The sequence below is a fragment of the Lepidochelys kempii genome, chromosome 6 (assembly GCF_965140265.1).
Source record: "Lepidochelys kempii isolate rLepKem1 chromosome 6, rLepKem1.hap2, whole genome shotgun sequence".
In the NCBI taxonomy this organism is placed as follows: Eukaryota; Metazoa; Chordata; order Testudines; family Cheloniidae; genus Lepidochelys; species Lepidochelys kempii.
The window spans coordinates 70325664-70351909 of NC_133261.1; the positions used below are offsets into that span (position 1 = coordinate 70325664).

Below are 26246 nucleotides of genomic sequence, written 5' to 3' on the forward strand. Positions count from 1 at the left end.
CAGGTAGAGTCCCAAGAACCGCAAGGCCATTTAGCACTACCTGTTCCCTCAGGTTAACAACCTAGTGTGTTAGAAAGTCAAGTAGCTTTAAATGCATTAGCCACATAACATAGCAAATTTTAATAGAAGTCATTCATTTGCACAATTTATAGTTTAAGAGTGATGTGCATTTAATAAGCATCACATCCAGTTAGAATGATTGGGGGGGGGGGGAGAAGATGTGTGGAATCAAATTTAATTTCTGAAATAACAAGGAAATAAAATATTTCTGATCAAGACTGACCGACCAACAATACAAAGCAAATAGCTCATCACTATTAACAAATCATGGTGCAAGTTTTCAGATCTTTAATGTCTCAACCTGGTAAATTACCTCATAACTCAGCTCATTATCTAGATTAAAAAAATTACAACACAATTCATTTTAAGTCTACAGGCAGTTCCTTTTTCCAGTAATTGTCCCCAGTCTAGCATTTGCTTTTTCCTCCTAAATATTACATTTGTTAAAGCGTCTCATTCACTAAGTTAGTAGGATTTCCTCTCTTTTGTATGTTGTACTCTCATGCCTTCCACAAAAGGGGCAGGGGGAAGACTACATTCCATATAATATGGAAAGGATTTAGACTATACCTGTGTTTCTCAGCTGGTGTGTTGTGACCCTCCACCCCTTCTCCAGAAAGGGGACAGGGGAGATCACAAAAGACAGTCAGAGGGTTGTGAGGCATTGAAATTTTTATTACAGTTCTCAAGCAGTGAAAACAAGATTTCCAGAATAATTTCAGGGCAGTGAACCAAAATCTTCTGTGTTTGTGAGGTCAAATGCAGTGACAGTTGTATTATATAGGCTTATTGTTACTTAGGGTTTTTTTTTTTGTTTTTTTTTACACTACACACTTTTATAATGGGGGGGTAAAGTGCCAATAAAAAAAAGGCACGAGCTTGAGAAGTACTGGACTATACAAAAGTCTAATGTAGTACAATAGTTGATATCTTTGATCACTGAATACTCCTGTCTCTCCACAAGAAGCTGGTGGGATGAATAAAAATATACTGAAATAGTTTATATCTTTCCTCTCAGAGCAGACCCAGAGGGCAACTATTCCTCCACTGACAAACCCTCATCTGCAGAGTCCTACAAGGGTGAGTCCTGCCCCGCATACCATTCAACATATCTAAGAAGCTGCTGGGAGGCCTGATGAAGCAACCCAGGTTGAAGTGCCAGCACCACATGGATGTAGAGCTGGTCATCATCTAACAATCACCACCACTACACAGCTACTGCCATGTTTTGCCAAAACCAACATTCGGATGGAGAACAGTTGGCTAAAGCTTTACCCTAAGACGACAGAGAATGCTGTTATGAAGTGAGAAATGCTTCACAGAACTTGCTTCTTCTATAACATCCCCCCATTATAATGGGCATCTGTACAGATATTAATAAGTCAGTCTGTGACAAATATCCACTTCTATCTGCAAGTGATCACCCAATTATTTCAGAAGAGTCACCAAAGAGCCATTATTGTTAGTGAAAAGCTCCTGTGCACCAGAAATACTGGGACATCAAGTAGGGGAATCACAAGTAAAAGTAGAGACATAGTATTCCAGCAATAGTCTCTCTGTTGCCCTAAACAGAGATAATACCATGTCCAGTTTTCAAGATGTGAAATTGAAAAGGGTTCAGCAGAGAGCCAGAAGAATATTCAAGGTTTGGAAAATGTGCTTTACAGCAAAAGATTAAAGAAGCTTAGTTTATTTAGTCTATCCAAGAGAAGATAAATAAAGATAAGACTTGGTCATGGTTTGTAAATACCTGCATAGGAAGTTTTTTCTGAGAAGCGCTCTTTGAATTTAGTATACAAAGGCATAACAAGATACAAGGCTGGAAGTTAAAGATAGACAAATTTAGACTAGAAATAAATCAGAACTTTAAGACAATGAGGGTAATTAACGATCAGAACAGATTACTTAAGTATTTAGTTCTCCATCACTGGGAGTCTTTACATTAAAAGTGGATCTGTACTTAAAAAATATGCTTAGTTTAAACCAGACATCATGGATTTGACTCAAGGATCACTGGGTGAAGTTCTACTACCTATGTCCTTCTGATCATAATAGACCCTTCTGGCCTTAAAGTCTATAAATCCAGTCAATGTTTTCTATGGGATCTTTCCATTAGATTAATGGCAGATGTTACTTATGACAATACAAGGTAAGAAATTCTTAGTGGGATAATACTATTGACTGTGTCCCTTTGGGCATTAATTTTACGTCTAGCCAGAGAAAAATTCTATGGAGCACAAAACTGCCGAACTATGGTAATGATACCAAATAGGCATATGTGGCCCTGTCCCTTAATCAAGGGAATTAAAAGTTTTCCCAGAGTATAGGTTTAAGGATATCATGTGTTGCAGAATAAAATGTTTGTGTTGAATTATTGCATTAAACCTTGTCAAGTGACTATACAAATAACTAACCTGATTTATCCTTTGTTTAATCTGGTGTGTTTACCAGTAAAAGTGAATAAGATTTACAAAACTCTCCTCAAAAGAAACTCCTTCACTAGCTCATTGATTTCTTGTGAAATTCTGTGCAAGCACCAGTGAAGAACGCAAGTAGAGTACACACAATCACACTTGACTAAAAACAGGGTAACACCAAACCGTAGGTTGCTGACAGGAGCATCTACAGGTATGAGATATTTCCAAAGAAAGAAAGGCAGGAAATAAGAGACAAACATGATTGTTTCAGCAACAAAGTGGGACTCCTGAGCTGTAATCTCAGCTCTGACAGTGACTTTCTGTGTGGCCTCACTCATGTCATAACTATTCTGTGCCTCAGTTATCACAACTGAAAGAGAGACAATGGCTATCCCCAAAGGAATGCAGGGATTTAATATACTGATGTTTGCACAGAGATTTGAGATAAAAAGTGATGAGCAGTACTATCATAAATTTGAAATTAGGTGATTTAGAAGACAAAAACAGCTGGCTTAGGACTACTACATCTTTTACATGAAAGAATGCATGGAAAAAACGCATGTGCTTTTTTAAATCCCTTTATTAGTTGAAAGGAGAAGAAGCCTACTTATGTTATAGGCACAGCAGATTCCTGCTGCTGGACACTATAAAGTGTCAGCACCAGAACCTCCTCCCTCCCCCTCCCATATTCCCCTCCCCTCAAAGTCTGTCTCATATCCAAACAAGTAAAGCAACTGTGGGGGGAGAGGGGGAGAACAAAAACAAAAAAACAAAGATACCATTCTGCACCCTTCCTGGCTTCTCTTATCAACTTCCTGAACACATTGTAAAGATGAGATGGCATTACCAGTGCCTGTTCTTCCAGCCGTCTCTTCTTGTAGTATGTTCAGCTTTTCATTTGTCCAAGCAGAGCCAGCTTGTTGCCTCTGGGAAAACCCCATGACCAGTGTATAAGAGCCCTCCCACGATTGGCTGGAAGACCATCTATTATACACAAATTTAACACCTTACTGTACAGTTGGTTGCTGTCCCAAATGTGCCTAGACTTACAGAAGAGTGAGGTACTCAAAGGGATGAATTTCCAGATCAGTACTAGGCCTCTCTCAGAATCCACTTGCCAGACACTGATAAGCCAAAGAGCCCCCTCATCAGCACTGGGGACAGCCCACTTCTTTGTCCCCTGAAGAGCCTTCCTAGAGCAGCCACTCTAACCCCTGAAAGAAAAGGAGTACTTGTGGCACCTTAGCGACTAACCAATTTATAATACAGACTAACACGGCTGTTACTCTGAACTCTAACCCCTGAAGTGTTGTGAGGAGCAGAATAGATGTACAACATGTTTCTTCCAGCTGAATACTGAACTAATATCCCAATAGGATTATCAGTGGGCATCATATTGCTGAAGGCATGATATTATGTGTAATCTGCAAAATTAAGGAATATGCTCACTCAGATTCATGAGGTAGACAATGTCACTTTTCATGACAGAAGGGGTGTTAAACCCTGGTGTACTCGACTTACCCAGCCCCATGTAAATACATTACACCTTCCTAAATTTCCCTTGCAAATTCTACTTGATAGATTATTCGTTTGGCTATACTTCTGCTGTCTGTTATTAAACAGTAATTGTGTTCCATCCCAGATGAGGCTACAGCAGATGGGTGAAGTGATCCAGTATTCTTTATGTACCTCTCAGACAATCCTACATGGCTCAGATAACTAAAAGTTTATAAAAGCACCTCAAGACATTTGGATAAGAACTAGGGAAGAGTTGTTAAATATCTATGAAGCTTACAGGGGGTTGCTGCCTTGTCAGTTTGCTGACAGGGAAGCAGGACCTACCAGTTTTATGTTCTAAACCACTAAAAATAGAAATTTTATTTCTTTTAAAAACTACCTGATAGCGTTTCTTAGGTACTGTGAGTTCATACAGAAAGCAAACAGGATCCCTCCCTTATAAAGGCCAGGGAGAAAGAATATCAAATTAGATGTTTAAAATCTAACATAGTAGAAGATTCATGCCATTTATCATATGCTCCAGATCTGCACAAAGGTTTGATAAACCAATAATATAAGCATGGTTTGCATGTGCCGCAAAGGCAATGAGTAGCATAAGGGTTCTACATCCCTAAGAACCTTTCTTTCAGCCATCACCTAGTATAAAGACTTTCCCAAACTCTTTCTGCAGAGATGAGGAGGCTCTATAAGGATAAAGAAACAAATTGCTCTTCTAAAAGCATCTTGAAGAGGGCAGCTGACATTCTTCAGTGCGAAGTGCCAATGGTTAGGAACCATTACGAAAGGGATAAATAACACAGAAAATACCACAATGCCTCTATATAAATCCATGGTATGCCCACATCTTGAATACTGCATGCAGATCTCATCACCCCATCTCAAAAAAGATATAGTAGAACTGGAAAAGGTACAGAGATGGGCAACAAAATGATTAGAGGGATGGAACAGCTTCCACATGAGGCTAGATTAAAAAGACTTAGAAAAGAGATGACAAAGGGGGATAATGATAGCAGTCTATAAAATCTTGACTGGTGTGGACAACAGGGATAAGGAAATGTATTTACTCCTCCACATAACACAAGAACTAAGGGAAACCCAATGAAATTAATAGGCAGCAGGTTTTCAATGAACAAAAGGAAGTACTTCCTCACACAACACACAGTTAACGTGTGGCACCCTCTTGCCAAGGGATGTTGTGAAGGCCAAAACCGTATTAAAAACAAAACAAAACCTATAAGTTCAAGCAGGATAGGTCCATCAATGGCTGTTAGCCAGGATCGTCGGGGATGTAATAACATGCTCCAAGCATCCCTAGTCTCTGTTTACCAGAAGGTGGGAGTGGACGACAGGGTATGGATCACTTGACGATTACCTCTTCTGTTCATTCCCTCTGAAGCACAGGGCATTGGTCACTGTTGGAAGACAGGATACTGAGCCAGATGGACCACTGGTCTGACCCAGTATCGCCGTTCTTATGTTGCGGGCCATTCTTATTTCTAATGCTTAAACACTTATATTTTCTTCTCTATCTAGGTATGTATCTGCCACCCAGCATCAATTCCTGGAGCTCAGCAGTTCTCTCTTACACATGCTAAACAGCACTCCCTGAATGCATTATAAAGGACACATTTTAAACCAATGTATCAGGAGATAATAAGCACATGACCACTGTTCCCTCTAAGCTGTGCACACGCACACAGATCCTAAACCATGGGCACCCAGCAAAACACCGCATGCACAAAAGTTTGCACAGAAGCACAACAATTTGCACAGAAGAAATTTTTTGCACACACGGCCCATCAAAGATTAGAGGGAACATTGTACATGAGAACACACACACACAGCTAAGTCACCACGGTGACTAGAACCGGAGATGTCGCCAATTCCCCACTACCTTTGTTGCTAGTAACTGGTGAAGCCTTTTAGCACAGCTGGCGCCTCCCCAGGAGAGGGCAGCACTCTCACAGCTCCGCCGGACGGGGAGAGCCTCCACGCCCGATCACTGGGCAGGAGCTCAGGACTCTGAAATCCATTCCCGGGAACTCACCGCCCCATCCCCGGCTCCCGTTCCGGCCTCACGCCTGGGGCCCGCACTAAGGCCAGGCTCATGGGCAGAGGGAGCCAGCCCATGCCTCGGGGAGCGAGCCCCTGCGTGGGGCAGCCCAGAGCGCTCTCCAGCCCAGCCCAGCCCAACCCAGCCCAGCCCAGCGCACCAGACCAGACCCGGACTCCGCCCTGCTCCCACCCCACCTCGAGCTAGGCAACACGGGGCGCCACACCCAGAGATTTCCGCCTCCTCCCACCTGCAGGCGCCGCCACCGCGCTCGAGTCCAGACTGTGAGCGGAGCCGTCGCTTTAATACCCCATCCCGAGTCTCCCCGCACCACAGACACCTGCCCGGCAAGCAGAGCCACCAACCCCACCGGAAGCGGAAACCAGCGCCGCCCACCTGACAACACAGCGGGGGAGAGTCACTTTCAACATGGCGGAGAGAAAGGCACCTCGTCGGCCACACCCAGCATGGCGGCTGGCCCCATTCTCGCGAATCACCACCCAGCAGCGCGGAGAGAGAGCGAGAGATTGGCTAGAGCCGCGCGGTAACGAAATCGCCATTTCCCAGAATGCAAGGCGTTTGCTGTGCTCGCTGATTGGCTGCGGGAACGCACGCTCCTCTTGTTCTGCGCCGCGGTTCCCGCTCGTGTCGCGAGCGCGACTCGTCGTCGCTGTTTTCCTGTGGGAGCCGCGGCGGGCCGCGGGTAGGTGGGGGGGCCTGCTCGGTCCGAGCCGCGTGATGGGCGGCGGGGCTGCTGCGCTGTTGTGGAACCAGGAGGACGCGGCCTGTGAGTACGGGGCTCTGTCGGCCTCCTCGCGGCTGTGTGGCGGGCAGGGGCTCGGCGGCTGCAGGTGCTGCTCCGTCGGAGGGGCTGGGATCATTAATGGCTCAGGAATGTGGCGGCGGGTTATGGAGATCCGGGAGGCTGCTGGGAACGTCGGGGGAGACAGGTATAGGAGGTGGCAGTGGGCTCCGTGGCGGTGGGAAGGCGGGCGGGACGGCTCTTGCACCGTAGAGAGAGAGCGCGAGTGCGTGTTCTTCCTAACGCCGAGCCTCTTGATCTTTTCCCATTGGGTTGAGTAGAATTTCTCTTGTTTTAAAGCAAACGCCCATTTATAGAGCTTTAACTCCTCACTGAGAGCCACGCTGGGTGCTAAACTCTGCCCGTAGGAGCCGCCCCGCTTTGTGCCCATCCTCGCTCACTCCGTCACTCAGGTATGAGAAAACCTGGATTTGTGCTGGAAATGGCCCACCTGATGATCACTTTAGATAAGCTATTACCAGCAGGACAGTGGGGTGGGAGGAGGTATTGTTTCATATTCTCTGTGTATATATAAAGTCTGCTGCAGTTTCCACGATATGCATCTGATGAAGTGAGCTGTAGCTCACGAAAGCTTATGCTCTAATAAATTGGTTAGTCTCTAAGGTGCCACAAGTCCTCCTTTTCTTTTTGCGAATACAGACTAACACGGCTGTTACTCTGAAACCAGGTATATTAAGTTAAAGTAGGCACACGTCTGAAAACAGGTGTGAACTTGCATCTAAATATGTCCAGTGGGTGAGCTCATTAGTGTGCAAATGTTAATTTGTTCTTGTAACATGCCAAAATATCATCAGGATGCATTTTGGAAGATGATGCATTTTAAAGTAAGCACTTATGCTTAAGAGCATGTTAACCCACAAAAATTTCCTTTTTTTTTTTTTACATGTTACATGAACTCTTCTCTTCCGATTTCTGTTATGAACCCTTCAGCATATTTCTGAATTTCAGCTTCACACTTTTACCCACAGTTCATATGTTTTTGATCAGTCTTTTAAGTGTAGTTTTGAAAGAAATGATAACTGACTTCATTTATTCTCTAGCTAACTGGCTCCTTTTGTTCCTTGAATTTTTTTATTTTACATGAGATACTGTTTCTTTCAGAGGAGGTCTAGGATTTGTGGTCTTCATGGACCAGATATGTTCTGAGGAATGGCTTGAAGGAGAAGGGGATTGAGGTGTGATGCATGATGTTCAGAAGTGGATTCTGGGCCCTTGTTTTTGGACCTTCCTGATAATGTCTATCATTCCTCCATTCGCTGCTCGGTTGAGTCCCTCCTCTAAATATCAACACAGATTAAATTCTTAGGGTATGCCTGTACTGCAAAAAGAAAATAAATAAATCCCAAACCCTGTGGCAGTGAGTCTCAGAGCCTGGGTCAACTGACTCAGGTGAGCTCTATGCATCTAAGACAGGGGTGGGCAAACTACGGCCCATGGACTGGATCCAGCCCCCCAGCCATTTTAATCCAGTCCTCAAACTCCAGCTGGGGAGCGGAGTCTGGGGCTTACTCTGCTCTGGTGCTCCAGCTGGGGAGCAGGATCAGGGGCTGCTCCCCACGGCTTCCGGAAACAGCGACATGGCCCCTTTCTGGCTCCTACGCTTAGGGGCAGCTAGGGAGCGCCGATCTGCACGCTGCCCCTGCCCCAAGTGCTGGCCCCACAGCTCCCACTGGTCAGGAACTGCAGCCAGTGGGAGCTGCAGGGGCGGTGCCTGAAGATGGGGCAGCATGCGGAGCTGCCTGGCCGTGCCTCCACATAGGAGCCAGAGAAGGGACGTGCCACTGCTTCTGGGAGCTGCTTGAGGTAAGCGCAGCCCAGAGCTTGCACCCCTGAGCCTCTCCCTGCACCCCAACCCCATGCCCCAGCCCTGATCGTCGTCCTGCACCCTGAACAAACTTCTCATTTCTGGCCCCACCCCGGAGCTCACACCCCCAACCAGAGCCCTCGCCCCCTCCCACATCCCAACCCCAATTTTGTGAGTATTCATGGCATGACATACAGTTTCTATTCCCAGATGTGGCCCTTGGGCCAAAAAGTTTGCCCACTCCTGGTCTAAGGCCTCATCTACACTCCAATGTTTTGTTAGCAAAAGTTATGCTGCTTTAATTAAATCCACTGTTACATATCCACAGTAGCTCCTTGTGTCAGCAGAGTGCATCCACACGAACAGCTCTTGCATTGACAGAGCAGTGCACTGTGGTAGCTATCCCACTGTGCAACTGGCTGCAGGGTGCTTTGAGAAGGGTTTGCAATGCCTCATGGGGCAGGTTTCTCAATCCTACCTTCCAGGGGCATTTTAGTAGATTGTCAGCGCTTTTTCAGCTGAAGGGTAGGGTGGGGGTAAGGAGAGGAGAACAGTGTGTCTGGGGTGGGGGATTCAGCAGGCTGGCAGACCTATCCTGAGGCATGGGGAGGGGGACCCCCTCCCCCCCGCCACGTCAGCCCCTGACTGCTCAGCACAGCAGTCTCTTCTGAAGCAACCCACTCTGCCTGCCTGTCTGGTTCTGTGATTCCCACAGTCTCCTCAGCTGCCAGGATTAGCATCCTGAGCAGCTCTGAGTTCTCCACGCTGAGGAATGTCAAAGCAGTACAGCAGTCCCTCTCCCCTTCCTTCCTGACACTGTGTTCCTAGTGCAGGTAAGAACAGGAGTATTCTACTTTAATGATTTGCTCTTTGATCCCCAAACAGAAGCAGCATACTCAGCTGTCAGATACTTCCTAGAGCTTTGAAAGGCAAGGCGCACATACCTGCAGAGCATGCAGAGATCAAAACAGTGAGCAGAGCAGTCACAGGAGGCATTGTGGGATATTGGTGGAAGCCAGTTATGTCAACGAAACAGAGTCCACACTGAGGCTTTGTCACTTTGCCATAAAAAGTTGCCTCTTGTTAGATGGTTTTATTTTGTCTGCAAAACAGCAGAGTTTTGCTACCAGAAGTAGCTTTGTAGTGCGTAGACCTCCCCTGTTTTGTTGGCATAAGGCAGCTTTTGCTGACAAAATTTTGTAGTGTAGACAAGACCTAAAAGTAGCAGTGTTGACTTTCTTGCTTGCACTGGAGTGTGGGCTTTGGGCTTTAGCCCCAGCAGGAACCCCTGCACAGCTAAGTTTAGCTCCATAATGCAAGCCCAAGTCAATTGACCTGGGCTCTGAGACTTGCTGATTTGGGATATTTTTTTTAATTTATTTATTATTTTTTTTGCAATGTAGGTGTACCCTTAGATCCCTGTCCTGTAAACACTGAGTTGATCACAATATTGTATTTATATATTTACAATTTTTAAGCAAGTTTGAAGCCTACCAGTGCCATCAATCATTACTACAAAATAAAATTAACAGAATGATCCAGTCACAGTGCATTGTTTCTTTACTGTTGTTGATGGTCCTGCTGTTTCAGCCTCTGCTTTGCATTGTTTGTTTAGCGTGTTTCATGTGTTATACAATTGTCTGATTTTGAATGTAATCTACAGACTTGCTGCATACAGTACAAAACAGCACACTACCATCAGCGTGCACTTTGTCCTTGCCAAACTCAGTCTTTAGGGGTGATTTTTCAGGTTTTCAGCATCTTTTCATAACTTGCATTACTCGTGTCTGTAGGCTGAAGTGAAATTTGAGATGCATTAAAATATGAACCCCTATATGCCATTGAGTAACCAGAAGCAATTTATTGGCGTATGGTTAGCTGTGTAAATTTAAAGCACATTCAAAAATCGACACCAGGAGTTGGAGGTTGTGTACATTGAATAAGCGAAACTTGTACTTTCAGTAAACTTTAGTTAATGTTTTTATTTTTCCACAATTAAAAATTTTTTTTTTTAAACAGAGAAATGCAAATTCCTCTTTTTTTCCCATGGCAAATGGATTTCTAGGTTGCCTGCACATCACAAATGTGCCTCAACTTTGAACTGGAAGGATTATGAGAGGGTAACTCAGTTTCCATGGCCACTCTGCTGAAACTGCTAACAAGGGTGAAAGACAACTACTTTAAGCATTGGCATATGTGTCCCTCCGCCCCCTTCAATATAGACTAATGTCACATGTTTGATTTCATTAATAAGAGGTGTTCCAGTCTCATACTTCCAGTTCAGAGGCCAAGAATGAATCAAACCAGTGGCTGGCTGTAAACTAATGGTATCTTAATATCTGAATCACTGTGAGCAAAATATATTTCACTTTATAGTCAATATTTCTCTTATGAGGCCACCAGACTATCTTAATTTATATGACTCCCATATCCATCACTGAGAATAACACTTAGCACTTATGTATTGCTTTTCATATTCAAAGTGCTATACAAATGTTGATCTTAATTTATCTGCTCTGTAGGAATGTTGTAATCTTCATTTAACAGATTGGTAAAGTGAGTCAATTTATCTTGGTCTTACGTTTTATTAAAGTTTGTCTTTGCAAAATCGAATATTTGGGACAAATTTAAATTCATAAAAGTCTCTTTTAGCATCAAGTAGTTGGAAGCTTCTATGATTAATTCTGCCACCAGGTGGTGATACAGGGTTTTTCTTTCTTTTTTTTTATAATCAGTTTTAGCAGGGCAACAGGAAAATTATAGAAGAAAATATTGTATGTTGCAAGGAATTTCTCAATTTTGTAGAAGTTTTCCCCCCTTGTATGTTGTAACTGATTTTTCCATTAAATTTTACTAATTTTTTCTTCCAAATTCAAGATCCCTCTTCAATAAACAGCTATTGCTAGGAAGAGATCAGAAGAAATCCTGTTTAAAGGTTTTCTTGAAAACTGGTGTTGAAAGATGGTTTAACTTCTCGCATAGATGAGAAACATTTTTCAGATGTAGTGGAAAGTGTGATAGACATGAGATGTCTATCATATTGCACCAAGCTTCTGTCACACTTTCTTGCTTTTGTTTTCTTTTGATGTTGGAAAATGTCTGTCCCATCCACTTCAGTTGTTAAGATGTTCTCAGTTTTAGTTGAGGGAAAGTCATAGGGACCCATTGCCAGTAACTAATGGCTGTTAACTTTTGTGTTGCAACTTCTGGGATCTTGAAGTATATCTGTACTAAATAAGGGAAACCCTTGCACAAGCACCCATAGCATGAAATGGTTACCTGGCTCTTTTCCTTGCAGTGGAATAGTGTATCTAAACCCCAGTTCAACAAGGTACTTAAGCATGTGTTTAACTCTAACTTGAGTGCCTGGAAAAGCTGGTGTGGATGGATGCGTATTACACCATTTTGCCCACTATAATGCAGCCTTCATGTGTGACTGAAGGGCTAACTGAAATCCTCATAATAAGGACTGGCAGACCTCTTTCCAGAAGCATCAAACTCCCCAATATTAGTTTTCACAGATGGTCACATATTGAAAAACACATTATCAAATGCCAACATATGCCAGCATGCACTCAACTTGCTATAATCAGTCTAACTTATAGGTGAATATCAGTTATCTTATAAAACAATAGTTACCCAAAACAATTTGAGCATCTTGGTTTTTGGTGCTCATTGTTTCATGAGTTATACAGTTGTGATATGTGCAAAGAAATTAAAATGTTACGTGTGTGTGTGTATATATACTAGAGGAAGGATGGGATGCTAGTAATTAGTTGGCTAGCCTAGAACTCGGAATGCCTAGAACTCAGGATACCTGGATTTATTTCCCTGCTCCACAATAGGCTTCCTTTGTGACTTTGGGCAAATCACTTAATCTGTGTGCCTCAGTTCTTAAGTAGTAAAATGGGTATAATAGTTCCTCCCTACAAGGGGTTTTGTAAGGATAAATATATTACAAAAAAAAATTAAGGCTTGGATGGTAAGGGTGAAACGTCTTAACACTTTAACACTGAAGTTATTAAACTTTTACATCCACCTCTGACAGAAATATATTCACTTTTCTTTTGTCCGTTACTTTTGAATCAGGGCTTCAAAAAATCTAAATTTGTACTCTGGTTCCACAGCAACCTGGGCAAAAGTGTATATTTAGAGGACGCTTCTTTAAGGTTCAGTGAAAAAATGGATGCATAGCTTTTGTTGTCCAGTTGCAGGTTTCAGATTTTGAGTCCCTAGGAATTAATTTTTTTATTTTTTTTTTTCTGAAAGAGAGCTTTGCTGTATAAGGAAAAACTGCTCTATGCAGAGTTTCAGAGCTGAATTGGTGAAGAGCACAATCTACAATACTTAAATAATTGGTATTATTAAACAGACATATTGGTTAAAATATTGTTAGATAAGCAAGACAATTTATGCTAGTAACAGTTTAGATGACAAACCGAAAACTTTGAAACTCTCATTTACATTCTGTTATGCTATCTGTTTTCGTTTTGCATTTCAGAGGGCTTGGAGAATGAAAATAAAATGATCAGTTTCAATTTTGTATAGCTGTTTTAACTTTTTGGTTCTCATTTGTTTTGTTTAGCACTTTGAATAAGCAGACTGTGTAGTTCAGTGTTGATGCTGCATATCCTGCAGGGGAATATTTAAATACAAACAGCCATCTTCCTTAAGTTAAAACAAAAAAAAAAGCCTACCTCTATTAATATTAAGCATCATAAATTCTTAATTATAGGGACCTGAATTTTGGGCCTAAGGTGCTCAGCAATGTCCCTTTTGCCATATTATTTTAGGTGGAAGTGTAAAGGCTTTGAAGGCTGAGTATTACTTCACAGAATCTTCTATATGACTATGAGCAGATGGGCAGAGTGACCTGAAATCGGATGATCAGCAATCTTGAAACTAAATATGGTGCAGCTGAGCAGTGGTTCTTTGCAGTGCTTTATTAGAACTCAGCCCTTTTCACAGTCTCTTGCTCAAATAGGCTGAGAGTACTGCTGAAGTCAGCAGTGACCTCCCCCCATCTTTCCCTCCCTAAGCCAACTAATACTTTTACCAAAGCCCTTTGTTGTGGATTACCTCTTTGTAATCCTGTCCCTTCCCCTTTCTTGTGGTCCTGCAAATGCTACAGTTGCCTTAAAGATGGGAAGGCAGTGGGACTCTCATTGGACTACAGAACTTGTGTGATCAGTTGCGGGGGCAGAGTGGGGTCACTAATTTAGCAAAAAGAAAAGGAGTACTTGTGGCACCTTAGAGACTAACCAATTTATTTGAGCATAAGCTTTCGTGAGCTACATCTCGCTTCATCGGATGCATCCAGTGAAGTGAGCTGTAGCTCATGAAAGCTTATGCTCAAATAAATTGGTTAGTCTCTAAGGTGCCACAAGTACTCCTTTTCTTCTTGCAAATACAGACTAACACGGCTGTTAATCTGAAACCTGTCATTAATTTAGCAAAAGCACTCTGCACCTTCCTACCATAGGCTGAGAACAGCACCAAGGCAGTCTGCATTGCAGAGATGAACTTCTAGGTCTCCCAGGTTTTTCAAGCAATAGAACATATGTTCTATCTGCTAGGACTGTCTAAAAGATGAATGTCCTTATGTGGGAGCTTGAACTAAAGATCTCTTTGAGAAGTCCTGAGGATTTCCAAGCAGCTGGTATGTTAGGCAGTCCTCACACTCCACTTCAGCTGTGGCTTTATATAGTCAGAATATTCAGCCATTGATCTGTAGCAAATTTAGCTTTGACATACATTTTTAACGTATGCTATTTGCCAAGGTTGTACATCTGAGCAGTAGTTATAGGCTAATGAATATTATGACAGGAAGTAGTTTAATGCCTTATATTTTCTATTTAGACCATTTTTGGTTGCCAGAAATGTTTTCCAGTCTCTTCATGTAAGAGATTTATTCCCTATGATTTGCTCTAGTTGATTCAATAAGTTTGTATTACTCATACACACTCTCACTTTTTAAACTTGCAAGCCACAGACACATCAGAATCAATTTATCACAGTTAAGATGGCCCCAGATGATGGTAAAATGCATATTTTTCCTCTTTAAACCACAGTTTGGGAACATTATTTCCCTAAAATCCAAGTGTATGGAGCAAAGGAGCACTACCTCCTGATATTGAAACATCCTGCCTTCCCAGGTAGTACTCACAAAAATGTGTCTCAAATTTCTTTTTGGTCATGGTTGATCCAGACTTTTATTTATATTATCATCACACATTTTCCACTCTTATAATCATATATCTGAAACTATTCAGTAGATTGTAGGTGTCCAAGGCAAAAATGATTGACTCTGGCTAAGCCTGGAGGTTATCTAGTATTGAAAATGTATCAGTTATCTTTTTCCCTTTTAAAAACAAATAGCATACTTATGTAGAAAGTTCTGCTTGTGCTGGAGTATTGAGCACCTGATTCTTTGTTTTAACTGCTTTATAGCTGGGCTGACTTGGGTACAAAGAAGGTCAACTGTCTTGACTGAAGTTACACATGGAGTAAATGGCTCAGCTAAGATTTGTATCCAAGATCTCCCTGGCTCTCAACACTGTTATGTAATCAGTAAGGCCAAGTTTGCACTATGCCACAGATGCATAGATATGGTGCCACCATAGTGTAAGCATGTCCTATGATGATGGAACGGATTTTTCCCATCACTGTAGAACTCTACTTCCTCAAGCGATGATAGCGAAGTCGATGGAAGCATTTTTTCATTGACCCAGCTGTATCTATGCTATGGTGCTCAGGCATATGGGTTTGTCACATCCATGCATGCCATAGCTATGTCACACTAAGTAGACCAAGCCTAAGGAAACTATTGTAGATAATACTTTAACTTATTGTACTTTTTGCACAACGTCAAAGCACTCTAGAAAGGTGAGTCTTGCAAAGGTTCCTTTGGAGGAGATGGGAGAAAATTAAGCAAGAGAAAGATAGTGACTTTCCCCAGTTTGTACAGTGAATCAGTGGCTGAGCTGGAAATAAAGGTTGGGTCTCCTGTCTCCTAGTCACCTACAATGTCTCCTAGACCCTGGAGCCTCTCTGAATGCTCCAGCTCCAAGAGTCTGTCTCTCTCTGCAGAGACACAACTGTTTGTGCTTTCATAGCAACAGCCAATAGTAATTGAATTCAGTTAGTATTTTTAGTACTCTGTAATAAGCAATGCCCAGTTGATTGGCCAGTTAGAGGGAGCCTTAAACTCTTCCTGTAATCGTGTATAGTTACCATGATATGTTTTAATTAGCCAAAGCAGGTGCTATTTTAGCTCTACTTGTTAAGTCATTTTAATGTTACACACTTACCTGGGGCCAATAGCCACACATACCCTGCTGACCTCTTTGTCCCTATTGTGTCCCATGTCACCTTTTTGCACTAATGTCTGACAAATTCCGTACATGCTCAGCTAATTTGAAGCAATATCCTAAACACATGTGGGCGTTATTCCATTAAACTACAACGTAGCACTGGTAAAGAATATTGGGAAAGCAGAAAAGATTCTTACACAGAAGGAAGCCATCTGTAATCAGTACAAGGATTAGCACCTCTGTTTTTCAATAATATCCTTATATTAATCACATTAAAATAAGTTTCTTGCATTTTAAAGAGATGTTTGTACTTTCGTCACTTGGATCTTACACTGAATAATGCCTCATCTGTAGTAGAAAGTGTGCTGATCCGTTCTGAGCTCCTGTTCTCACATGCTTATTAACATGCCATAAAATTATGCTTAAGTGCAAAATTTTTCATAATTGTTCTCGGCCCAAATTTGAATTTCTTTTGAGAAGCATGGAAACATTTTGTTTAGCTGTTTTACGTACTTACAAAATGTGAACAGTTTTTTAGAAGTGTCTTTGAATAACCCCAAATACTTGGTTCTAAAAGTTCACTTTGACCTCTAATGAAGGCAAGTGTATTTGGCATGCAAACATCTAATAGTCATATTCAGTTTATGACTTTCCACTATACTTTGCCATACGGAGATGCTAAACTCGAGACCTGATCATGCTTTAGTACCTATTTCAAAACAAAGTATCCCAGATATAAATGTCTTTCAGTCATTAAACATTCAAATAAAGTGGTTATGTACCTGATAGTGTTTTCATGTGTATGTTAATTTTCCTTGTGAAGCAAATGTACATTTCAGTAAATGCAAGAGTGGCACACCAGTAATGCACGCTGAGTAACTGGTATACTTGGTGGTCTTCATGATTGAGTCTTACATGTTTAAATGCATGCATGCATTTATTTCAGTATGATCAGGCCAAGTTTTGGTTTTGTTTTGTTTTTAGAGGGAATGTCATTTACATTATGATTACTGAGGATTGAAATGACCGATGGGGAGACCATTCTGAGTTTTGGTTTCACTCAACAGCTGTTAGTGACATTTATAGTTATCTACTGCAAAATACTAAATTGGGAAGAATGAAGGACTTGAAGGAACCATATTTTGAATTTCCGGTCATTTCATGAAATGCTGAATTAGAATGCAATTATTGCTCAGAGCTGGTTCAGGCATATATGGGCTCCACCTGCAAAGCCATTTGATTGGCCCCACAACTGCAAGAGTCAATATTCATTGTGCATCCTATCCCTACCCAGCTATGTGCCTGAAACTTCTAAGCTATGCCAGATACTGAGGGTTTAATGTTGTCCTAGGGTAAGATTAAATAATAATTTCTGAACTATTGTCTATTCGACATTGGTGAGGCCTCATCTGGAGTACTGTGTCCAGTTTTGGGCCCCACACTTCAAGAAGGATGTGGATAAATTGGAGAGAGTCCAGCGAAGGGCAACGAAAATGATTAGGGGACTGGAACACATGACTTATGAGGAGAGGCTGAGGGAGCTGGGATTGTTTAGCCTGCAGAAGAGAAGAATGAGGGGGGATTTGATAGCTGCTTTCAACTACCTGAAAGGGGGTTCCAAAGAGGATGGCTCTAGACTGTTCTCAATGGTAGCAGATGACAGAACGAGGAGTAATGGTCTCAAGTTGCAGTGGGGGAGGTTTAGATTGGATATTAGGAAAAACTTTTTCACTAAGAGGGTGGTGAAACACTGGAATGAGTTACCTAGGGAGGTGGTAGAATCTCCTTCCTTAGAGGTTTTTAAGGTCAGGCTTGACAAAGCCCTGGCTGGGATGATTTAACTGGGAATTGGTCCTGCTTTGAGCAGGGGGTTGGACTAGATGACCTTCTGGGGTCCCTTCCAACCCTGATATTCTATGATTCTATGAACTGCACTGTGTATTTGTCAAGAGAGTTTGGGGAATAGTGGTTGGAGATTCCCTGTTAAATTGGGGTCACTTATGACTATAAATTTTGCAGCCTTGGCTAAACTAGCCCTTATAGAAATGCTTATCTGTAAAATAGCAACACTTCGAAGATGGCTAAATAATGTCTTGTTCACAAGATTTATGTATGTCTGACAGCATTAGCACAGCACTGCATGATATTTTTTTCTTTCCCCTGTCTGTTTCTCCTCACTTTAAGATGAGGGATACTTTTTGCCAGTCATTGATCTAGAAATGGGCAATATTTGTAGGGGATTGTCTATTTTTTTTTCTGTTGCTTAGTGTTACTTAATGACTTGTGAGAATAAGAAGAGAACAATATTTTATCCTATTACATAAATAAATCTATCGCCATGTGTTATAACCTAGATTGTTATGAGCATGTCTGATTGAATTAGTTATTAAAGACCATTTTCTTTTATCATGGAAATTCATTTAATATATTTAAAAACACAAATTTTAGCAAGTAGCATTTTTCTTCAATCTGTAGTTGCCTTTGTTTATCTACATTTAGCTCTTTAGGATAATTCCTTAAGTATTTCTTTTGTGACCATCCAGACTATGATAGGTTTCAGAGTAGCAGCCGTGTTAGTCTGTATTCGCAAAAAGAAAAGGAGTACTTGTGGCACCTTAGAGACTAACCAATTTATTTGAGCATGAGCTTTCGTGAGCTACAGCTCACTTCATTGGATGCATTCAGTGGAAAATACAGTGGGGAGATTTATATACACAGAGAACATGAAACAATGGGTGTTACCATACACACTGTAACCAGAGTGATCACTTAAGATGAGCTGTTACCTGCAGGAGAGCCAGGGGGAGGGGAGAGGGTGGGTGGGTGGGTGTGTGTGTGTAAACCTTTTGTAGTGATAATCAAGGTGGGCCATTTCCAGCAGTTGACAGGAACGTCTGGGGGTGGGGGTGGAGGAAATAAACATGGGGAAATAGTTTTACTTTGTGTAATGACCCATACACTCCCAGTCTCTATTCAAGCCTAAGTTAATTGTATCCAGTTTGCAAATTAATTCCAATTCAGCAGTCTCTCGTTGGAGTTTGTTTTTGAAGTTTTTTGTTGAAGATTTGCAACTTTTATGTCTGTAATCGAGTGACCAAAGAGATTGAAGTGTTCTCCGACTGGTTTTTGAATGTTATAATTCTTGACGTCTGATTTGTGTCCATTTATTCTTTCACATAGAGACTGTCCAGTTTGGCCAATGTACATGGCAGAGGGGCATTGCTGGCACATGATGGCATATATCACATTGGTAGATGTGCAGGTGAACGAGCCTCTGATAGTGTGGCTGATGTGATTAGGCCCTATGATGGTGTCCCCTGAATAGATATGTGGACACAGTTGGCAATGGGCTTTGTTGCAAGAATAGGTTCCTGGGTTAGTGGTTCTGTTGTGTGGTTGCTGGTGAGTATTTGCTTCAGGCTGGGGGGCTGTCTGTAAGCAAGGACTGGCCTGTCTCCCAAGATCTGTGGGAGTGATGGGTCGTCCTTCAGGATAGGTTGTAGATCCTTGATGATGCGTTGGAGAGGTTTTAGTTGGGGGCTGAAGGTGATGGCTAGTGGCGTTCTGTTATTTTCTTTGTTGGCCCTGTCCTGTAGTAGGTGACTTCTGGGTACTCTTCTAGCTCTGTCAGTCTGTTTCTTCACTTCAGCAGGTGGTTATTGTAGTTGTAAGAATGCTTGATAGATATCTTGTAGGTGTTTGCATTTGCTCCAACCCCTCAGACAGAGGCAGTTGTATCTTAGAGCTTGGCTGTAGACGATGGATCGTGTGGTGTGGTCTGGGTGAAAGGTGGAGGCATGTAGGTAGGAATAGCGGTCAGTAGGTTTCCAGTATAGGGTGGTGTTTATGTGACCATCGCTTATTAGCACCATAGTGTCCAGGAAGTGGATCCCTTGTGTGGACTGGTCCAGGCTGATATATGCCATCATGTGCCAGCAATGCCCCTTTGCCCCTCTCGTTACAGTGTGAATGGTAACACCCATTGTTTCATGTTCTCTATGTATATAAATCTCCCCACTGTATTTTCCACTGAATGCATCCGATGAAGTGAGCTTTAGCTCACGAAAGCTTATGCTCAAATAAATTTGTTGTGGCACCTTAGAGACTAAGTACTCCTTTTCTTCAGACTATGATAGACTTTCTTCCTTGCCAAGCTAATTGCATGACTGCTTTCAGTGCTTCGAACCCCGCTTGCTTGTGGAACAAGAATCTGATCTCTCAGTACTTTTTTTTTTTTTTTGGCTATGTAGTTTTTAGATGACTACTTAAAATAAATTATGTGCCAGTTGAAAATGTAAGCCATACATAGGTGTGAGAGGTGCTTTTTAAAGGGTGGGAGGAGACACAGAGACATTTCAGTATGGTCCTCTTGTGAGAAGGAGCTCTTATTTTTAATATCTTCAAGACAACTGGACTGATAGGAAACAGTATCCAGGATCTCTTTTTCTATTTTCAGGTTTGGGGTAAAAGCTGTCCAATGTAGTCATGGCTCGAGAACGAAAATGCATACTGTGTCACATCGTGTACAGCTCAAAAAAGGTAAAAAATTAAAATGAATTTGCAAGGCTAGTATCTTTGTATGTGGAGATCTGGCTATATGCAGCATGGGAGAAACATTTCCTTTTTTTAAAAAAGAAACTGTAAAGATAACTTTTTGTATGAGAAACTGATAGAGATCTTCAGGTCTATTGAATGAAATAGAATTGTTTCAGTACTTCCTCATAGCCTCTTCCTCAGTTAGACCATGTACTGGATATACAGTCTCATTAAGTATTAAAAATATTCATGGCTTTCAAGTTTTAATGTCATCTTTTTTATGATTATATTAAAAACTGTATGAAAGTCGTAAGTCAAGCCCTCAGAAACCCCCTCAGCCTTAATTCTGTTCCCTTGTGCATTCAGAGTGTGTCTTATGACATAATCATATTTTGGTCTTTGTGATGGGTCCCTACACCTTTCAATATGTCAGAAGGACGTTTATCAATTGAGGCAGCTCATTTTCTCATCATCATCGTTTGGTATATGCCTGTGGCTTGTTTACGGTATGTCTGCCAAACCCTGCACTGTAGATGGAATTTTTTTTTCCTTAGACTTTCCTGTAATGCTTATCAATGCAGTATCAGAGTGTCTCACAAACAGTAATTACTTTTATTTTCATAACACTTTAATAGGGACAAAGGGCTATTCCCATTTTATTAATGAGGATCTGAGAGGCAGAGAGAGAGAAGGATGGCCATTTTTCCAAGTGTCTGTGTTCTACGCAGGAAAAGAAAATGGATCTTCTGGGTCTCATTCCTGTTTCTTAACATGAGTGTTCTTCCTCTTCTAGCAGACATCTGCCTCATTTGCAGCACGTTATACAATGACTGCAGTGAATGAGTCAGTTGTTTTAAATCCAAAACCAATTCACTGTGCATGTCTGAGTTGCGTCTAGAATGCTCACCGAATGAAACAGGTCCTGCAGAGCAAAGCAGTGTGTGTTGATATATAGTAACAGTGTATCATAGTGCATATACACACACAAGGGCAGAATTAAGCAACCCTAATGTTGAAAATATTCTGACTTTTTGGGGGGGTGTTTAAAACAAAAAAGAGCCAAACTAAGATTATTTATGTAATGGAATTTTTTTTTTAAAGGAATAATTGTTGTACAGTTATTTTTCTGGAAAGGAGTGGAACACATTGAAGTCAGAGCCCTTGCCTCATTCCATGTACGCTTTTCTATATCTACCTTCTGGAGCTCTGCCTCCTTCTATATGAATCACAAAGATCAATCCTATGGAAGGAAACTTAGTGGGTAATTCCTCAGGGTGACACCACCATCAAAAGAGATAGAGAGGACCTATTAGAGCAGAATATATCCTCGTGCAGAGTAGAATGAATCATGAGTTATGCTTTTTTCTTTCTTTTGTAGGAGATGGATGAACACATGAGAAGCATGCTTCATCACAGAGAACTTGAAAATCTGAAAGGAAGGTATGAGAATGATCATGAAAACTGCCGTTCAGTTCAGGTTACATGTCACGCTTTTGGGGAACTAAATAGCCTTATTTCCCACGCAAGCTAAATTGAATTTAAAGAGAGAAGATAGATTAAGAATTAACTGTTTCTATAAAGCTCATTTCTTTGTGCCTTTCTAATAGATACTAAAGATCTTAATAGCCGTGAGGACATGTCCCTGTTAGGAGCATGGGATTTCTCCCTAAATCTATACAACTTGCTTCAACTGTTAGCTTGGGCTGTAGTTTGGTAGTTTTCTACTTTCTTACAATATATCTGTTCCTATAGTTAGTTTAAATTCAAATGCCTAATATGCTGGTGGGCTAAATCACCTGGAAAATCCAAATCATGGGGATCATAAATAAAATCTTATTTTTATTTAAAAAAAGAAAAGGAAAAAAAGTTGTTGTGCAGGATGATTAAGACTCTGCAAGTTTAGAGTTAGACATTCCAATTTGTACTCAACCCCACGTTTAATCTGAAATTCAGACATTTAGTACATAGAGGCTCCAACTCAGAACAGTGCCCCATTGTGATGGAAGCTGTACAAGCACATAGTAAGAGACATTCCTTACCTGAAGAGTTGACAATCTGATTAAATTAGAATGATGAAGGACAGGAGGGGAAATGGGCACAGCGAGTTGAAATGACTTGCTCAAGGTTGCACAGCAGGTTAATAGCAGAGCTGGGAGTAGAACCTAGTTCTTCTGAGTCCCAGGCAGTGTCCTGTTTTACTGTACCGTACAGCCTCTGACCTTCAAATCAAGTATTTATACCATATGCATTTTTTAAAAAGTTTATGGTGGGATTCCCCTTGAGACTTTTTCCACTCAGCTTATCCAGAACACCTTGTCCCGTTCTGGGGGAATGCTTCATCGAATTCCCTGGGATCCAACACACTGTTTGACTCTGGATTTCGTCACTCACATTCCTTTATTTGACATATAGCAAAGCTATCCTGAGTTGATCACAGAGGGTACAGGCTGTACCACACATCCAGAGTTACACAGACAGCCTCTTCCTTTATATGCATTTACACAATATGATGCATTTGCTATACATGAAATGACACTTTTTGGATTGGCTTCGTTACTTTGCAGGAACCAATCTGTGTAAATCGTTCTCTGTCCATATGCTGTTCACATGGAAACTGATCTTTACATTCCAGGTTTATCTTGTCCATAGTCTCCATCAAGGTATTGTTGCTTATCTTAGTTAGCACAGACCTCCTGTCAAGCCCTTATTTACAATTTAACATTCCATTCACCTTCCCAATTATGCTCACTAAGAAATTAGGCAAGTTACTTGTGTCAAGCCAGGCCTACTGTATATTTAAAAAATAACCCCCTAAAATCCAAATGATCCTTCACTCTCAAAGGCTAATGGTGTTCTAGATAAGCTGAGTGGAAAAGGGGGAATTCTGCGCCACTGCACATGCACAGAATGTATGTCTCCCACAGATTTCTTTGCTTCCCTGCAGAAAAATGACCTTCCCCTGCAGTATGTTTCGGGTGCCCAGGGCAGCCAGCAGAGAGGTAAACACTGTGGGGCAAAAGGCAGGACTGGGCAAGACATGTCTGGTGGCTCCTTCCCTGTGCTGGGCTCAGCTGCTAGTCCCAGCTGGGCTGGGGAGGACGAGACTTCCTCTTCCCTTGCACAGCATCCAGGGCCAGGTCAAACCCACCCCAGATTTCTTCCCCAGCTGCAGGAAGCTCTGCAAATGCCCCTCTCCCCCTGCTTCCTGCACCCATTGCTCCTCAGCTGCATGGTGAGGGATTCCTGTACAGGGAGCTGCTCCCCCATATGCCCAACTCCTATGCATGCAGACCCCCTCATACCCAGACTCTCTCACCATTCCCTCTTCTTTTTTTGTCCTTCTCTATCTTCCCTGTTCACTCCTCTGTTCATTCTTTTTTTTTCTAATCTCTCTGTTCTGTTACCCTTCTGAATCACCAGTGATGCTTTTTTTAAAAAGCACTTCCTCACTCTGTTGTCTTTCCCCATTCTGCCCTATGCCTCTTTGGGAATAGGAAAGGCGTGAAATTGTGCCTGGAATCAAAAGCACCTTATTTCTGCCTCTCATCTGTTCTGATTCTCAGCAGTAGAGGACATGTGTTCTGTTGGTGAACAGCTGAGAAGTGGTTGCTCAGATACCCCTGTGTCATCAACATTAACTTTAGCGGTTTGTCTCAAGCTTCTATGTTCTGGCTAATTTTTAAAGTATTCCCTTTAGTGGATTTTTTCTTTCAGCATGTGATAATGATTCTGAATACTTTAGCAATTGCTGAGGCTGGGGTAGATTCAAGAGCTAAACATGGTGCAGATGGCAGCTTAAATAAGTCTTAGTCTTCCATTTTGTGTTTGAATTTCTAGGGCACAGTTTCCCCCCAGCTGATAGCTCCTCTCTCAGCTACTGTTGAACTTTAAAGTCCTGCCACATTTCAGCTAACACTAGCTATCAGTTTAATTCTTTAAAAATTATATATAATGTACACATACACACACTTGACCTAGAAGTGCTTCAAAATGGATCATCCACATTGTGTAATAAACTTCCCCCTCATCAAATGGATTTATGCCAACATTCTTCAGGTTGGGCCCGGGGGAGGAGGTGAATCTGGTCGGGGGGGGGGTTGTTCCCACCCCCTGGTTTTTGGGGGTTTTTTTTATTTAACTGCATGCCTTTCATCACTTTTACTATCCGGAGATTAGGTCATCTATTGAATTCTGTATTTAACTCTGTATTGTCATCCTGTTGTATTCTTTGTGAAATCTTGGTTTTAGATGAGAAGGAAAATTTCAGATTTCCATTGTATCTGATATTGTGAAATTTCAAAAGGTTTAGTAACTTTGTAGTTTTCCATTTTCTTAGCATCAGAGATGAAAGAGCTTGATTTTAATGTCAGTCTTTCATTCTGCCTTCGAAGTGTTTCCATTACTTTTATTCGGATCTCTTCCTACAAGAAAGGAATCTGTGCTCTGGCAGACTTAGTTCTTATACTTGAGAATCAAAATGGATAGTAAATTGTTTAGTTTACAACCTTTCTTTCTCTTTCTCAATTTGGACTTCTAGAAAGCTACATGGAATTTCACAATTTATGTAAAAGACATGGGGTAGCCTCCAGGACGGAGACTTGAAGTAGCTCAGTACGTGGACTAGTTAATAGAGGGGACAAAGAGCTACACTGTTAGCATAGGTTACATTAACATTTATATTATCTGTAGGCTTCAGGGTTAACACCCCATTGGCATGAGTCAGTTCACACTTTTGAGTTTGTCTGCAGAGGAAGACATAACTGCGTTGGTTTAAACTTTAGTTTGAGAACCACTGATCAGGTGGTTCAAGAGCCACTGTTTCGGGACTGCTGATTTGGAAGTTGGACAGAGTGAAGAAGTGGAGAATCAGTCCCCAGCCCTGCTACTTAACCTTGCCCAAAGTAACTCTCATTCTGCTTCAATCTACCAATCAGTAAAAGGGAATAATATTTACCTTACAGAGGAATTGAAATCTGTATTTGTGAAGGACTTTGAGATTTTCTAGAAATGTCAAGTATTATAATAGGTACCATTAGGTTTTTCTTTTATTTTTTTCTTTAATATTTTTTATGTCCAGTTAACAGGTCCTTACGTTTAAAGTGTAGCTCTACTATGATGAATAAGTTTGTAAAAATGACATCTGTTTAGACACCTGCTCCCTGTTTGGTCTCTTTTGACAATTTTAGCAAAAAGTAAGCTTTACTATATTTTATTCCTATTCTAGCAATTATTCCTAGCAATTCATAGCTAACGCAGTTAAGAGAGTGAGCTGTATTCTGTACCTGCCTGTGCATTAGCAAAATTGTTAACCAACTTTCAGTTGGTTAAACTTGTGCTAAGCCACTGAAGATGAGGTAATACAGATGTCATACAGCATAATGTGACTTCAGAATCTTTATTACTGTTGGTAGTGTGTGCAAAATAAAGAACCCAGTCTGGTGCACGAATCCCAGGTTGAATTTGTAGGGCTGACAGGAAGAAAAATATGTATTTTACTTACAACTGCACACTTGTTCTGCAAATTATTTGAAACTGAGACTCTCAATTTAAGTGTATAAAGTGGTGGTTGTATTAAACTTCCTCAACATATGGCCTGTTCGAGTGATCTGTTTAAATACCTTTACTGTGTTACTATAGATCACATTTTTACTAGTAGGAAAAAAATAGAAAAATGTCTTTTTTAAATCACTTATTCATTTCAAAGCCCTTTTGAAAGGCACAG

At 41.5% G+C, this 26246-nt stretch overlaps 3 protein-coding genes across 13 annotated transcripts in view; 2 read left to right on the forward strand and 1 right to left on the reverse strand.

Annotated features, from left to right (window-relative positions):
- The window catches only part of LRRC57 (leucine rich repeat containing 57), a 49425-nt gene extending 47006 nt beyond the window's left edge, over positions 1–2419 (forward strand). The window contains exon 7 of the mRNA XM_073348634.1: positions 1079–2419. Coding sequence (XP_073204735.1) covers positions 1079–1196 — 118 coding nt within the window. The 3' untranslated portion in view covers positions 1197–2419. The remainder of the gene's footprint in view (positions 1–1078) is intronic.
- Positions 1–6467, reverse strand: part of SNAP23 (synaptosome associated protein 23) — a 38045-nt gene extending 31578 nt beyond the window's left edge. Inside the window, exon 1 of one of the 3 annotated variants that reach the window (XM_073348648.1) lies at positions 6445–6467. The gene's annotated coding sequence lies outside the window, so the exon portion shown is untranslated. The other 2 variants (XM_073348645.1, XM_073348646.1) reach the window with 2 other exon arrangements.
- A 146-nt stretch (positions 6468–6613) lies between these two features.
- ZNF106 (zinc finger protein 106) overlaps positions 6614–26246 on the forward strand; it is a 79733-nt gene continuing 60100 nt past the window's right edge. For 3 of the 9 annotated variants that reach the window (XR_012159443.1, XM_073348614.1, XM_073348617.1), the window contains exons 1-3: positions 6614–6835; positions 20445–20527; positions 21903–21964. Coding sequence is in view for 8 of the 9 variants with exons in the window: in XM_073348614.1 (XP_073204715.1) it covers positions 20474–20527; positions 21903–21964 (116 nt within the window). In the remaining variant the exon portion in view is untranslated. The other 6 variants (XM_073348621.1, XM_073348620.1, XM_073348615.1 and 3 more) reach the window with 5 other exon arrangements.